Source organism: Tasmannia lanceolata, unplaced genomic scaffold, assembly GCF_043159265.1.
Source record: "Tasmannia lanceolata isolate RefF3 unplaced genomic scaffold, GAP_Taslan_0.1 ptg000006l, whole genome shotgun sequence".
NCBI lineage: Eukaryota > Viridiplantae > Streptophyta > Magnoliopsida > Canellales > Winteraceae > Tasmannia > Tasmannia lanceolata.
In genome coordinates this window covers 44,396,045-44,412,813 of record NW_027518683.1, presented here as the reverse complement: position 1 = coordinate 44,412,813, position 16,769 = coordinate 44,396,045, and the positions used below count along the sequence as shown (strand labels likewise).

At 40.6% G+C, this 16,769-nt stretch overlaps 1 protein-coding gene across 1 annotated transcript; it reads right to left on the bottom strand.

Annotated features, from left to right (window-relative positions):
• Positions 1-15,483: 15,483 nt before the first annotated feature.
• Positions 15,484-16,317, bottom strand: LOC143879055 (uncharacterized protein At2g29880-like). The gene is made up of 2 exons (XM_077381253.1): positions 16,009-16,317; positions 15,484-15,924 (listed from the first exon to the last, which is right to left on the bottom strand). The coding sequence occupies exons 1-2, from the start codon at positions 16,315-16,317 to the stop codon at positions 15,484-15,486; spliced, it is 750 nt and encodes a 249-aa protein (XP_077237368.1).
• Positions 16,318-16,769: the final 452 nt, after the last annotated feature.

Sequence of the window (16,769 nt, the reverse complement as noted above, 5' to 3'; positions counted from 1 at the left end):
GACTCTGGGGTTCAGTAAAGGTATCATTACTCTGAATAACTGCCACCAGCACATCTTCACAATCTGTCTCATCAAGCACATTTTCTTCAAACAAAGATTCCAGCACATCTGGCTCAAGGTAGACTAACCAGTCCTCAACAGCTTTCTCAACATAATATATCGGCGGTTCTGTTTCTGGGAGAGCAAGGCCACTGAATATTTCAAAACCGGGTATCATGATCCCTGTCACTGAGTCATACCATGGTTCAGAAAACCCATAGTATGGAAAGGTCTCACCTTCTTTGATAAAATGACCATTCATTGATAAGGGATATGGAGCCATTAGGAGTACCCTTCCGGTGCGGCGGATTTCTTCCTTCAATTTCAACAATTCTTTCATGGATTCCTCCTCCTCCTCAGTAGGTATATACCCTAGACCGAAAACTCCAGAGTTTGCTTTGATTGGGCGCCAATGAGACGCTTTGCTTGGATCACGGCCTAAATTCATACTCGGAAAGTAGTTCATTTTTCTCATCATCTTGGCAACCACAGGACTGATGGCAAAAGGCAAATACAACTCCTCCCGAGAGGCATCTTCATAGGAAATAGCAGTAACATCGAATGCGAAACCATTCAAGTTGTAATCATCTGCTTTTGTAACTGGAAGGATCCGAGTTTCTCCTGTTATCTGCCCTATTTCTGGCTCTTCGTCGCCTCTGACAGTGATCAATTTTCCTTCTTTAATGAACTTCAGTTTTTGATGAAGGGTTGAGGCAACAACACCTTCCTTATGCAACCAGGGTCGTCCCAGAAGTATATTGAACGAGGCCTTGATATCAATAACTTGAAATTCCACCTCAAATTCTTGACCGCCTATAACGATCCTGGTGGTAAGGACTCCGACCACATTTCTGCGGGTATTGTCATATGCGAGGATACCAAGGGTTGATTCGGCAAAATCAGTGGGACCGAAACCCAAGGTAATGACAGTTCTTAATGGACATACATTCAACGCGGATCCATTATCTACCAGCACAGACGGTACTTTCTTGCCTTCGCAAACAACAGTGACATGAAGAGCTCTAGCATGATTCCGACCTTGAGGAGGCAGCTCCTGGTCTGAGAAACTAATGGCCCTGGTGGCGTGTGTCAGAGCGACAACTTCAGCTAGTTGCTCTGGAGATATTTCTGAGGACACCTGTGTGGTATTCAGTTCTTTCAACACAGCCTCTCTGTGTTTCTTCGATGCTATCAACAACCCCCAAACAGATATGACAGCCTGAGTTTTCTTCAACTGCTGAACAACTTCATCATCTGGGTCCTTCACGTATTGCGGCTCCTCTCCTCGAGCCAATGCCCCTGGATTTTCGACTCTTAATTCAGCAGGTTTGAAAATTCTTCCACCCCTTGTCACATGTCTGACTTCATCCAATTCTGGCTCACCATAGGTGATAATTTGAGGGACTTGTGGCTCATAGGTGATTACCAAGGGAGGTACAGACTCCCTCAGGTATGATTCATCACAGAAGATGATTTCGGGTTCAGAAATGGGTTCTAAAGCACATATGAGGGTGAGAGGGTCAAACTCAGGATCTCCTATGGTTATGGCATTAACGGCAGCGGGAGGATTAGCATGACCAGGTAGCGGGTTTTGGGTGACATTGGGTCTTGGTTGGAATGCAATGACTTTCTCATCAATAAGTTTCTGGATTCTGAATTTCAAGGCGATGCAATTGTCTGTAAGATGACCAGGACCCCTGTGATACTCACAGTGTAGGTCGGCTCGCCAATTGGCAGGTAAAGGATTGGGGGGAGGCCGGGTGGCAGGTAGGGTTATGCGACCTGAAGCCAGACACTGCTTAAGCACCTCCGAAGATGGAATGGGAAGAGGAGTAAATTCTACCCGGGCTTGTTGCCGAGGTGCGGTCGCAGGTTGAGCATAGTCCATTACTAGAGGTTCCTGGGATTTAGAGGATTGAGCATTGGAATGGGAGATACTACTGACTTGGGCTGGTGGGGATTTTTTGAAATCTCTAGGATTTGGGTTGCTACGGTTGAATACACCTTGAGCCATAGCCTCCTCTATCTGGGTGCCAGCCACAATGAAGTGTTTGAAGTCTGGATAGTATTGCAATGACATGTGATACTGGAGCTGGGGGGAAATATTTTTCATGATTATCTGGACTTGCTCCTCCTCAGACGGGCGCTCCATCATCTGAGCTGCTATTCTCCTCCATCTTTTCACAAAAATCAGAAAGGATTCTCTCGAGTCTTGTTTTGTTCTCTCTAAATCCTTTCTGGTGATTTCTGTCCCATCATCATATTTGAACTGCCTGATGAATTGCTCGCCGATATCCTTCCATGTCCTGTAACGAGTCTTGTCCAAGACCATGAACCATCTCCTAGCAACCTTGGTTAGGGAAACTGGGAACAATTGAGCCATTTGCTCAGGAGATAAGCCTTGAGGCTGACACATGATGGTGAACATTTGTAAATGTGTGATTGGACAACCCACACCATCATATTTGTCGAAATCAGGCATTTGAAAATTAGCAGGAAGGCGGATTTCGGGAAATAGAGTAAGATCACTGGGATTGAAACTACCCTGGTCTTGAAACTGAATGTCTTGAACTTTTCTGGTAAGAGTCTCTAATTTCTCCATAACAGACTTATCAACCATGGACTGAGAAGGTCTACTGCGATTCTCGCTATACTGCTCTTTTTCCAAATCTTCTTCGGTTTTATCATGGATATTGATGAACATTGGCTGGACAGGTGCTGCTGAAGTAGCTGCTTGGTGCACAGGCCCTTTATCCTTGGACAACGATTGTCCGAACTTCTCAGAAAGTTGAGCCTTGATAACTTGGTTCTCTTCCTTGAGTTCTTGAAGCTGCCGGAGAATCAAGGTAAGAGTATCGGTGATAGCAGCGAGTGGAGGACTGTCCTGGTTTTCTGCCATTGGTGAGGATGAGGACGGGAAAGAATGAGATGCTGGGGTTCTCAGAGAAGGTGGCGGGGATACAGATTTCCTCTGTAATCGAGAAGAGACCCGAACCCAAGGAGTATTAGGGTTAGCTATGGTGTCTACGGCCCTGTAATATTTGAAAGACATATTTAAAATCAGAAAGAAGTAGACACTGATGTATGCATAGACGAAGATACTGAAAGAAAAAGGTGAACTTTTATTGATAGATCATTAAAGCTTGAGTACATGGTTCGATCTTTCAAAGATAGACTGATAAGAGAAAACATGACATTAAGCACTCTTTCTAGACTTCTTCTTTGGACGACTATCTTCCTCAACTGACTCCTTGAAAGATTTGATGACTCGAACATCCCAAGCAGATGAAACGGCTTTGACAATCTTGGGCTTGAGATCCTCAGGCGGATAGAAATGACGAAGGGGAGGCACAATGGATTGCTCCCTTCCATACTGACGCTGAATCCTGGCAGGAATATAAAAGGAAGTCTTTTTGAGGCCAAGAAGGCGAACGTAGTTAGCTTCTCCAGTATTGAAGACAGCTTCTTGGATTCCAGGGATTTGCCAATAAATCTGATCTTCATGGCGAGAACTCAACCACTCAGCCCAATCGCCTTTATGATTGAAAGAAACATCATGACGCCATTCACTGAAGGTGTATAACGTATGATCAAAATGCACAGGAGCTGCAATTTTTAGCTTGTGGCATAACCACACGTGAAGTAATGCAGGACATCCTGAGAAGGACCCAACAAAAGATCGAACATAAGAGCCTGGACCTGAGCTGGCACGAAGACGAGCCATCTCATCCAATCCATTGAAGGTTTCTGCAAGCATAGTAGGAATTGGATTGGCGCCACGATCCATCTGATCAACGAGGTCCAAGAGAACAGCTGACGCACAGCGAGAAGGCTGGACAGTGAGGAACCTAGCAAAGGAGCAGAATCTCAGAGCGCGACCTCGGGCTTTTTGAATATCAACAGCACCAATATGCCCAACATGAGGGTAAATGTCAATCAGTTGTTGCATGGACACTTCCTGGTCTTTGATGAAAGAGTTCATGGATTCATCTGGATTATTCATCAAGCGAAGGAACAAAGGACGATAATCCGACACGTAAGATGGCTTCACCAGAGGGCCATCTACAGGATATTCCAATAAGGCACACCATTCTTCAAAGGTGGGACACATTTCTTGGTTGCCAAAACGGAAGACATGATGATCGGGATCCCAACACTCTGATGCAGCATAGAGTAATCCCCAATCGAGCTTGATGGTGGCCACGTAACCGAAGAGATTTTTCTCTTGCTCACTTATGGCATAGATATGAGATTCTCTTAATGTACCACGGATCCAATCAAGAATTGTACGAGTAGACATGGTGTCTGTAAGCCAGGAGAAAGGATACAGGGATAATCAGGATTACATGAACATGAGATTAGGATGAGTTCCTACCAATATAAAGGAAGTATGGATACTCGATCGAATCAGATAATATAAGATTAAAAATCGTACGATCGAGATGAGATGAGATAGCATAAGATTGCTTTCAACGGATGGATCATGAATGACTAATCCTATGAGATCTTTGGAAATGAATGGGATTTAAATCCTAACCCCAAAGGGAAAGTTTTTTAATCTTTGCACATTTTATCAGTGTTACCTGAAGGCATCAACCCTAATCCTAATCTAGCGGAGTGGAGAGAGGATCTCGACTCATGACTTTGTTTGTGTACCTAGGACCGATCGTAGCCATTAGAAGATGGTCTACGGCCTAATCTAGACACAAATAGGTAGGATATCCTAAACTAGGCTCACACACGTGATGCACATGTGTTCGTATACTACATGCATGTGTGGGTTAATCTAGGGGTAAGGCCAAGAGTTCCCTTAGCGCGAATCCCTGTTCGATATACTGTACCAGTGTCCGGCGTATCAGTACGTGAACAAGAGATCCGTTTACGTACCATAAAGGTACTAGGCTAAGGGTGGAATGCTTCTCTAGCACAGAGGCACCAGGTGATGAAATCCCAGTCAACCATGCTAGATAACACTCCGGGTTCTTAAAATAGGACGTGTGTGCATGTGAGATGCAGGGGTTTAGATGAAAGTGATGTAAGTGTGTGCAATAAGTTCGCGCAATATATGATGCCTTCAGGTTTTGTTAGATTAAGTTTGAGTATATGTGATGAGAAAATAAAGCATACAAACTAATCTAACAAGCATAAAAGAGATAGAGTTTTCATGACCCAGTTAAAATAGATTCAAATGAGTTATCCTTTGGAATTGTAATGAAGTTAGGTGGTCCCCAGCAGAGTCGCCAGACTGTGGGACATGATCCCGCGAGAGGGGCGTGGGGCGCGAGCCGCCGCGCGCTCACTTGGTCTCTCGTACCCACGCGATTGGCGTGTGCATTTTAATATTGATTTGAATTCGTCTTTCCTGTGGACTTGGGATCACTAAGGCAATCCGAATTCCACACGAAAGAGACTGACAGAGTCGCCACCTAGATGTGGGATCTAGGACCCATAATTAACCAGAAATCTAGACTCGCTACCTGGTTACGAGAATGGAAGGTATGGGGAGTTATCCACCACATGCACCATTCTTGTCCGATAATCGGTCTTCGATTCCAAAAGCTAACTCTTTTAAATTTATTTTAAATGGCTCATTCAACTCTATGTTAATGTGCGAACTAAGTGACATGCATCCTAGAATCTAATTTCAATGTGAATCCTAGATGTGTATCTTGATTTATTAATTTGTCTGAATTCATTCTAAGTGAAAGTTCTCCTAGAATTCTAATTTCATGGAAAACCCTAACTGATTTGATTAAGTATTTACAAGAAAATTAATATACAAAACACCACAATTTGTTGTGGTGCCGACTCGCGGGTGGTATGCCGTCAGACATCCAAGCTGCCTACGTACCCAAGCCTCACTGGGATCAGAGTCGACGTAGTTCGGTGCACCTAAGCTAAGCTACTTATGCCTAACTCAACTAGGACACCGACTTAGACGGATTTGACTGTTTCAACAGTTTTAAAAGTAGTTATTTAATTCAAGTTGAGGATTTTATTATCTTAGGATTTCATCTAAGATGCTGTATGATTCTTACCTAAATGCAAGTTGTTCCTTAGACTAATGCAGGTTTGCCTACATTCTAGTTTACTAGGCTTGTCTTAAGGAAAGATTGGGTGACTAGTGTAACTAGACCTATGGTACGGTTGCTATTCATAGCAAGCGTCCGTGATGAGGCTGGACTCCTAACTCTAGGACTCCCTAAAACTTAGGACACGACACAACACTAGTGTTCCTAAATTGGGCTCTAATGGTTCTTAGATTGGAAACCATAATCCAATGGTTCCGGAAGACTCGAGACAAATCAATTCAAATTCTTGAAGTTAATTAATTTCAGATTTCATGGATTTTCGATTTATGGACACTTGAGGATTACCAATGGTTCTAGGGTTCACCAATTTCAGCCCAGAATAGCATCCAAGGAAGGGAATCGTGCGTTCTTTCCTTGCGCAATTTAATACTTAGGTTATAACATCTTATTGCCTGGCATATCTCAGGATTTCCGTGGACAGTAACCTCGGAGCCAACAACATGCTATAGCTTAAGTATTCAAATTGTCAAAGATCGGTTGCAATTGGGATACGATTATGGATGCACTGACCATTTTTCCAGGGAATTCTAATGATCCTAAGATTTCTGTTTCAATGGATTAAGGAGTTAATGTGTGACAGAGATTTAAGGTTCTTTAGAAATATTCAGATGATTTTCAATTAATTTCGGATTTTCAATGAATTTTATCAATTTTAAACATATGAGTGATTTTACAAGTGAAATTGTAGCAAACGAATTCGAAATGAGTTGAAATTTCTACAGCAGCAAGATATGATGAAATGTAGCTTACGGAAAGAGTTTTACAGATTTTTACATTAAGCTCATATTTAATTTCGATTTAACAATTGATTGACCAGATTGCACAAATAACACAGAAACCACTAGAAATATGAATCTAAATTCAATGAAATTTCTACAGTAATAAGATATAAGTAAAAATAACATACTGAGAAATTTTCATGAATTTTGGAAACCATTTACTATCAGTTTCAGATTTTTTAATTTTCAGACCAGATTATGAATTAACCCTACATCCCATATGAAAACAGATCCAAATCACTTGAAACTTTTACAGTAACTAGAAATGTGAGATTGAAGACTACTGTAAAAATTTTAAGAATTTTAGTTGTGATCTGATGTCAGTAACAATTCCTCCAAAAGCTGGTAAATTTCAAAGAAAGCATAAAATAATATACCAAACAAATTCTCAAAATTCTCAAACTTTCATGGTAGAATGTACTGGTATCATATTAGTTTCCCACGAAATTTCATTAATTTTGGAATTCATTTAGTATATATTTTATTTTCGAAACACTCATGGAGATCATGATTTTGAGCATACATATTTAATTTTCAACTAAATCCAATTAAATACTAAAAATCATGCAAATATACCAAATAATTCTAGAAAAATCTAAAAATTAAGTACCTACCTGTGATCGAAATCCTCGCCGAATCCGAGAGCCGAAAAATTCGAAAATCGCACCGCCGCTTGATCCGCTTCCGCTTTCTTTCTCTTTTTCTTTGTTTTATTTTCTTTTATATTTTTTTTTTATATGGAACAAGGGAGAGAGATGGGGAGAAACAAATAAGGAGAGAAAGTAGATAATGATAGTGTGAGAGTGAGAGAGTGAGAGATATTGAGGGAGAGAAAGAGAAAACTATCCAAAAACAATGTGTTGTTTTTTTTTTTTCTTCCTCTCATCACCTCTCTTTATATAGTGAAAAACTTAGTGGAGAGGTGGAAATAAACAATGAGAATGGTGGGTGTGGTGGAGAATAATGGAAATAAACAATGAGAATGGTGGGTGTGGTGGAGAATAATGGAATATATAATGGTAATGGTGGGAATTGTGGTGGGGAATAATGGAATATATAATGTGAATGGTGGGTGTGGTGGAGAATAATGGAAATAAACAATGGTAATTGTGGGAATGGTGGTGGGAATAATGGAATATATAATGGTAATGGTGGGAATGGTGGTGGGAATAATGGAATATATAATGGTAATGGTGGGAATGGTGGTGGGGATAATGGAATATATAATGGTAATGGTGGGAATGGTGGTGGGAATAATGGAATATATAATGGTAATGGTGGGAATGGTGGTGGGGATAATGGAATATATAATGGTAATGGTGGGAATGGTGGTGGGGATAATGGAATATATAATGGTAATGGAGATAATGGTGTTATTTTAAAGGGAAAAATGAAGTTAGTGGAAATGGTAGAGAAAGTTAAGTCATGCTAATGGTGAGTCCCACATCAGCGGGTTCCGCACAAGCGGGTCCCACATCAGCGGGCCCTACACAAGCGGGTCCCACATCAGCGGGTCCCACACAAACGGGTCCCACATCAGCGGGTCCCACACAAACGGGTACAAATTCTCCCTAGTTTAGATTTTTCTGAATAATCCTTCTCAACATTTAGCGGGAAAATGCGAAACACGACGGAAATGACCAAAAATATTTAGAAATGTAACAAACGGATGCGGGAAAGAAAGACATTGGAAAACCGACGGAAAACAAACCCTAATTTCTTTATCGATTAAGGTAGAGCAAAATGGGGTGTCTACACCACCACCACCAGCCACCATTTTCTCCTCTCCTCTACACCAGCCGAGCCACCCAAACCCATTTCCCCTGTTAAACCCCTACTCAAACCCACTTCGATTTCTCCATTCCCTATCCCCATCTCCGATTACCTCCATCTCCTCTGCAACTCCGGTCAACCCTCCCGCCGGCCATAACCCACCACAACCTCCTACCTTCTTCCACCTCCATTCGCACTTCGAACCCTCCTCCATTAAACCACTCTCAAACCCCCTCTCTCAGCTATACAACCCCATCTCCACCTCCATCCCATCTCTGCAACCTAACCTCCACCATTCCCTTCACCAACGAACTCCAACCTCTCCATTAAAATTCCAACAGACCCGAATTCACCTCCACCATCAACCCAGCAACACCTCTGTCAAACCCACTTGGATTCTCCCCATCTGCATCTCAAACCCACATCAACCCCCCCCCCCCATCACTGCAATTGAAAACCCCACCAAGGTCCCTCAACCCATTTTATAACTCTAGCCAAATCCTTCCTCCGGTGATTTTCGCTATCCCCGGCAATCATCGCCTCCGTCGCATCCTACTATTGCTGCCGTCCGATAAAAAAATAAAATCTCTCGGAGCTGATCTCGTGAAGAAGGATTCGATCTTACAAATTAGAGAGAGAGAGTTCATAGAGGAGTTGGGGTTTTTCCTTGGAAAAATTCAGAGAAAGAGGAGAGAGAGAGAGAGAGGGAGGGCTTCGGCCCTGGTTGTTTTCCGGCAAATCCAAATCCACCGTCCGTGTCTTCGCATTCCCGGACATCGTCTCGACCCGGCTGTAAGTCCGCCCCCCTTCATCATTGTTAACTGAGTTTTTCTCGTTGATGTGTCTGGGTATGTGGTTTGGATATTATTTCTTAGGGTTAAGGGAACATCAACTGTTGGTGGAAGCATTTATTTTTTATTTTTTATTTTTTATTTTTATTTTTATTTTTTTGGTTTGAATGAAGAAAAATGAGATAAGCATACCCTGTATTGTTATTCGTGATCCCTTGATGTGTATTAATTTCTAGATAAGAATGACTCTATCAGGTTCAGTTGGAGTTATCTTGGTTGGTATGGATGCTATTCACTTGATTCTCTGAATTTTAAAATAAAATGTCCTACTACCCTTAATTCTGTAGTTATGTGTTCAGAAAAATGGACAGCTGAAATTCTTTGTGAATCGCATGTTTAAATGTTAGAGAAGCTTTAGAATAAGAAATATTGTGCACGACTGTGGCTACTGCTCTTTTGTCGATCAATCTAATTGAAGTGAGACAGATCTCTTTTCCCTGTCATTTCTTTTGTTTGGAAGTAGCTTGTAAGAAGTTATTGTTTGTTATTCTCTTTCACTTACTCAAAGATGAAATTCTTACTTGTTACATGTTTCGTATGGTGTCACAATTGCTACATCTCTTCTTTATGAGCATTTACATTTAACTTCATTGGAGAGGCAGATTGGTTCTGTGTGCATTTTATTTTTAGGTTCAGGTTACTGACATTCTCGCCATCATGTATTGATAATGAGATTAACTCTTGGCTCATCTGTCTTGTCTTGGATTCCAATTATTAGATTTTTGTTCCAATCATGGTCATTGAATGTTCCTGGCCTCTATATGCATGCCTCTATGATGTTTGTTAGAAATGTTGAATGGGCTTATATTAACAGAAAGCATTTATTAACATCTTAATATTAATTGAAATTTGTTACTATAATTGTTGCATGCCTGATTTATTGAGTTGAATGGATCACTACATCTCATTATCCCTTAGAACGGGGCGATGAAGGCGATAGCCCAAGCCCATCTTTAGGGGACTCGCTCAATCCAAGTAGCGCTCCCCTCTTTTGTTTAGTAGGCCTACCCAACCTTTCGGATTTCTTTTAACCATTTTTTTTAAAAGAACCCTTCTCTGGGCAATGATAAGGTTACTTGGAGTCCGTCTTTATGTTTTGTGGCTCACCGCTTCGCACTTGGATCTGCACAAGTTGATGTCCCCTGTATGCACTGAAATTTTTACTAATTGGAATTATCGTAATCTTTTGATATTTCTAATACTCTTCTTATCTTAAGCATTGAGTTAGGTTCTGAAGACAATAATGAATGGACTGTTCAGGTGAGATTATCTTGAAGCTTATCATATTTGTTTAATTTTATTTAAATAAATTGTTTTAGGAAAGAAGGAGATCAGATGACTACTCTATTCGATATTATCGACCTGAGTACTGTCTGATTTCAAGGCGGGATTAGAAATATTATCATGTGTATTATGATATCAGATGATTACTTTACCATCATCTGATTTCATCCCCATATTGGGGTGGTGTTTGTGGTTGGGCATAAAAGTGTTTGATTTTGTTTTTGCTTTATTAGGCTATCCAGCGGCTGGTCTGGACTAATTTATGTTGCTTATCATTTTATGATTGCTATAGGTTGTGTATTTTTTAATTGAAAATTCTTCTTTGCTTAACACTTGATTTATTTTTATAATAATTGAATGGAAATCTGAGTTTACTTGATAACCTTTTTCTTCACTTTGATTAGAGACTAACTCAGTCTTGTTAGAGCTTTGCTTGCTTGGGATCTTGGATCGTTTTCTCTGTTCTTGGGGCACTTCTTTCTTGTTGTGGTTCGTCTCTTTGAGGCGTTAGTTGCTTGTTTGGGGTTTCCCCTTTTTGCTTTAGGGCTTTGCCCTAGTTTATGGTTATGCTTGTTTGTTCTCTGTAAGAGTGAATTCATCTAAAGGTCCTGAGCATTGGAAAAGCTTCAAAATCCAAAAACATTAGAAATTTAAAACTCAAAAACATTTGAAAACTTTAAAAATATAAAAAACATTTGAAAATATAAAAAACTTTAAAAAATCTGAAGTGTGAGTGTTTCTTTTAGAAGCGTATTAGGCGAGTTCGATTTTCGAACTACGTTGGCTTGATCCTCTTTCACGAGGTACGTAGTGCAGCTTGGGATCTTCATCCCAAGTCCAGCCAAACTTTTGTAAATAAACTTTGAAAATCTTTCAAAAACCTTTGAAAACCTTGTTTTTTCAAAGATCTTTCTCTAGAGTTAGGAGTTTGTCCTAGATAGAGAGTTTTAGAGTTATGAGTTTGTCTTTGATGTGTTGTATGGTTTGTTTGTGTTTGTGTTAGAGTTAGGGTTTGTTACGCCTCCGTCCGGTTAGTTGGCGATTCACATCGCCGACTGATGACTAGGTCTTGGATACGTTAGCAATCCTATTATTTTCCTTAGGGCACACAGCCTAGTTACACATAGGTTGTAGGAACCACCTGCATTAGCTTAGGGCTAACTTGCATTTAGTTAGGGCATATAGGGTGTCCTAAAATCTACAATTCACTGGAATTTAAATAATCGTTCAAGAAGCTTTAATAACTAGTCCGGTCTTTTAGATCGAGTCTAAGATAGAGGTCTAGGTGTCTTAGGCATCCTAGCTTAGAATAGGCGCGAAGAACTACGTTGCCTTGATTCTCGTGGAGGCGGGGATACGTAGGCTTCTTTGGATGAATACCAGACCATCCGAGGATTCGGGCTAAATCGTTTAGAGTCTTAGGATTTGTTGTGTTATATTGTATATTTTATATTTTGTTGTGTTTTCTTACTTTCCTGTGCAGACCTATACCTTTAGCTGTAGCATGTATGTGCTTGTTCACCAGAACTTAGACACCAGTTAGGCATATCACTCATAACCTAGCTGTCATTAGGTGACACATCTTTTACTTTATTTTGTGTGTGCTTATTATTTTATCCCCTGGTCATGCATGATTAGGTAGACGTCTTCCCGGGGATATTTTGTTCCCATTTCACATGATTTTGCCCAAAACTCTTCGAGGTTAATAATAAATGGCATAAGAGACCAAGTGTTCGCACTCGGGCGAACTGGGGGCGCTCTTCAGACCTTCTCCATTCGTCATCAGGCACGGACCTTTTGTATCTCTGGTTATCCATTGCAAACAGAGCATTTGTTTTGGTTCCATGGCGCATCCATGGATGGCGACTCTGAGTTATTTTCAGATATATCTTGGTTTCGAGCTCTGGCTCCGGATCAGGATGTATCTCTTTCTTTTTATATCGCCACTCATGCTATGATGTGAGGGTGGCACCACTTTCGAGAGTTCCCTGGTAGAGCTCTCCTTCACGTTGTGGAGATCTAGAGGATTGCAGGAGGGATCTCGCGTCCCTCGGCACCCGTCCTCGGATCGGGGTCCACATCTATGCAGCTGCACATACTTCATTTCCTCCTTTTAAATATGACTTCTCATTTCTAAATCACACATGATTGTAATTATTTTAAAAGCTTTTATAAAGCTTTTTTCAACAAGTACAATCATAAATATGATAAAATTGAAATTCATATATAAAATATCAAACGAGCAGTGCTTTAAATGCGAAGATATTTATCCTAGTAAGTTATTATAATAAAGAATTATATATTAAAAGAAAGTAAATCAATAAGAGAAAATCTGTCAAAACGTCAATCAATGCGGCTGTCTTGACATACAAAAGGAAGCTACAAAATGGCTTTTTGCCAAATTGCCTAGCAAGTGCCTGATTTTTTTATGCACAACATATTTTATTGTTGAAAGGATTAAATGGGACAAGGTCCCACTCAATAATAAATACTTTCAAATGATGTAAAATACTATTGGAATATGTCAATTTACATGTGATGACTTGCAAACATGGTTTTAAATTTCGGTTCAGTACCCGTTTTGGACCCCACCGAAATCGAAATTTTGGCCGAAATCCGGCAAAACAATAAAAACATTATTTTATTCGATACCAAATTTCGGCCGAAATTTCAGTAAAATATTAAAATAATTAAAAAAAGGTCTTTGGGAGAAATTTCAAAATTTTGGACGATTCGGAAAAAAGGAAATTTCGACCGAAATTCTGAAATTTCGGAAAAAATGAAATTTCGACCGAAATTCGAATTTCGGATGAAATAAAATATCGTTTCGGTGTCGGTCCCGACTGAAACCCGAAATTTCGAAGTTCGGTCGAAATTTGAAACCATGCTTGCAAATGGTTTTAAATTTCAACTGAAATCCGAAATTTCGGGGTTTCCCCGAAACCAAAACTGTCCCGGGCGAGGTTTCCCCCTAGACCAAAACCGAAATCGGTAATACGTAGAAGGGTATTTTTTCCAGCCGAAATTTCAAAATTCCGGTCGAAATTTCATTTATCCCGAAATTTCCTCCGGAATCTAATGGAATTTACCCAAGAAACGTTTACCCCAAGGCCCAACAAATGAACGGTTTAGATATCCCAAACAATGCGGGTGCCACTATTTTTGTTGGGCTATACGTGCATCCAGGGCTGGCAACCGTATAAATTCTCTTTCTCTTTTATAAGGTCATTTGAAATCTTATAAATATGAAGGGTTCTTTATACCATGTTTTCATAATGGGCGGTGAAAAAATCACCCGCTTCTAGGATGAATTTACCCCGTCAAAATCATTTACATAGGATGATTCTAACCCTAAGATCTAAAGTGGGACTAACAGTATGGAAATTTCTATAGTCCGGACGGTTGGGATCATCCAAAGGAAATGTTTTTTGGGAGCTGAAGATAGCACTTTATATAGGCAAGTTAGTGCAACTATTAAAACATTGTGGTGGATGCGATGGTAACTGCATAGAGATTAAAGCAGCATATGTACAATGGAAGACAGGTGGCGGTGAGGGAACGACAGCTGTAGAGGGAATGAAAAAGGCGCAGAGGAAAATACATCAGAAAGAAAGGGAGACAACTGACATCTTTTTTTTACGAATCTGCAAGGGTTTATGGGAAGGGGGGATTACGAAAAAGGAAGTAGCGAAAAAGAACATAAGTGGAAGTTTAAAGCAAACTCAAAGCAGGAGTCAGGACAATGAAGGGAATTGGAGAAAAGAAAGTGCCGAAAAAATTCGGATTCTCGCTTTTAGTATAGTAAGGATTAAATGCCTTCTTGTCCAAATACCTCACCTATCTCCTTCGCCGCTTGGACGAGGATTAGATTGCATACCGAGCAGAAAAACACCAATGCTCTGTTCTCTCGTCGGGAAAGGAAAGGAAAGGGAAGTGAAGGGAAGGAAACTGATGTGGCAGGAAGGAAAGTGAAGGAAAAGAAACCTGACAGAAACCTGTCAGATGAGCGTTTCGTTGCACAGAAACCTGACAGAAACTAACAGAAACTACAGAAATATGCGTTTCGTTGCAGGGAAACTCAATAGAAACCTGTTAAATAGAAACTGTGACAAACTGATATGCAGAATGATGCCAACATAGAATCTAGTCTAAAATAAGTGGGTCTAACCCTCTGAAGTCAATCAAAATAAGAAAATCTTGACAAATAGAAGTTGAACAATAACAATGCCAATCAAATTGTCACAAATATAGAGCTGCCAAGATATAAATCAGGCAACCAACATAGACTTGACAAAAAATTGTCACAAATATAGAGTTGCCAAGAAGAAGCAGACCGTAATATCGCTTAACAAAAAGACCAAGCCAAGTCCTTACATCTATAAGTCCAAGCCAACTAACAAAAATAGTACATAAACATGTTCACCAAAAAGAACAGACAAGCCAATCAAAAAAAAGATCATGTCCAAATAAAGTCCACATCCAGAACCATCCAACAACCACATGTTTATGTACGTCCACATCCACATCCACAATCACTCAGAATTCAAGGTTTTCCATTTTCCTCCACATGTAGCGCTCCCTCCTTTCTACTGTGTACTTCATAAAAGCACGAACATCCGTAGGGTTACGGCTGAGGTACTCATAAGCCCTCTCCAAGATTTCCTCCTAGAATCCTTGTAACCCAAACACAGCATCATGAAGCTCGTCATTGTCAAAAGGTTCCTTCGATAGATCCTTGATTGCATCTGCAACCTTCTCCAAAGTTGAAGTAAACCCTTCCATCAAATTCATATATTTTGCTGCACTACGCTTCGTCCCCCTCTGACCTTCATCGCTTCTTGCAAAATCTCTAACCGGAGATGAAGTTCTAGGCCCAGGTCCCCTACTGCTCTCACCCACCATAGGAGACTCTGGAATTGTTTCAGTCTCAGGGGTATCGTCAATCCCCAAGTCATCTATATGCGGAGCTGAACTCTGCACCTCCTGACTAGGGGCAACGTCATCCCTACTCCACCCACCCGTGGCATAGTCTTCGCCAAAAATGTGACGAAAATCATCTATCAACACATGTTTCTCTGTAAAATATTTCTTATGTTCAGGGTGAACCTACAAGAAATTCGGAAAAATAGTTATAAATATTACGAGCCAGAGTAATTAACAAATGAAACAAAGATGTCACTTTGTACTCACAGCGACCCAAGCATTGTAGACATCTTCTGTCACTTCGATCTTCTTATTGACGTCATCCCAGCCAAATCCGCTTGTGTTTATCATAGCGTTGACGGCCACGAATTTCTTTTTAAGGGTCTTAACTCGATTTTTGATATGCTCTTTCGTCATATCTTTCCCATATCGACGATTCATTGCTCTGCTTGCCGCCGTGTATGCGACATCTTTAAAGCCATTGGGTTCCGATACTTGTTCCAACAACGCATCCACCAACACCTTATCCATCTCAGTATTCCAGTAATGGTTCCTACCCACGCGACTTGCAGCCATCCTATATGAATTGAAACAATAACGAGAAACTCATGAGACCATACAATAACGAGAAACTCATGAGACCATACAATACGAGTTTATTGTTTTTTAAAAACAAGCTACAAAACAAGCCATAAACATTAAAAAAAGGCGATACATAAATCAACGTTGAAAGTCATTCCACATATTCGTGGTCAATTCATTTCTAATCCTAGTCCCCTCTCGTGCATCATCGGCCCCACTAAGTGGAACATATGGGACAGGATCTTCTTCCTCAGGCGGGACCACTGCTCGTAACTCTAGATCTATGTCATCAAGAAGATCATCATCTGCCATCTCCCTCCGAATGAAATTGGGGACACAACAACAAGCTAGAACAATATCAATCTGTTTTTCGTATGGGTACATCGGTTTCTCGTTTAAAATTCTAAAGCGCTTCTTGAGGACGCCGAATGCACGTTCCACTACAT

What these genes read in the sequence shown, in the direction of transcription:
- LOC143879055 (XM_077381253.1), bottom strand. Translation starts at nt 16,317, where the DNA reads ATGGCTGCAAGTCGCGTGGGTAGGAACCATTACTGGAATACTGAGATG. An exon ending in TCTACAATGCTTGGGTCGCT is followed by an intron (nt 15,925 to 16,008) that starts GTGAGTACAAAG and finishes AATTTCTTGTAG; the next exon opens with GTTCACCCTGAACATAAGAA.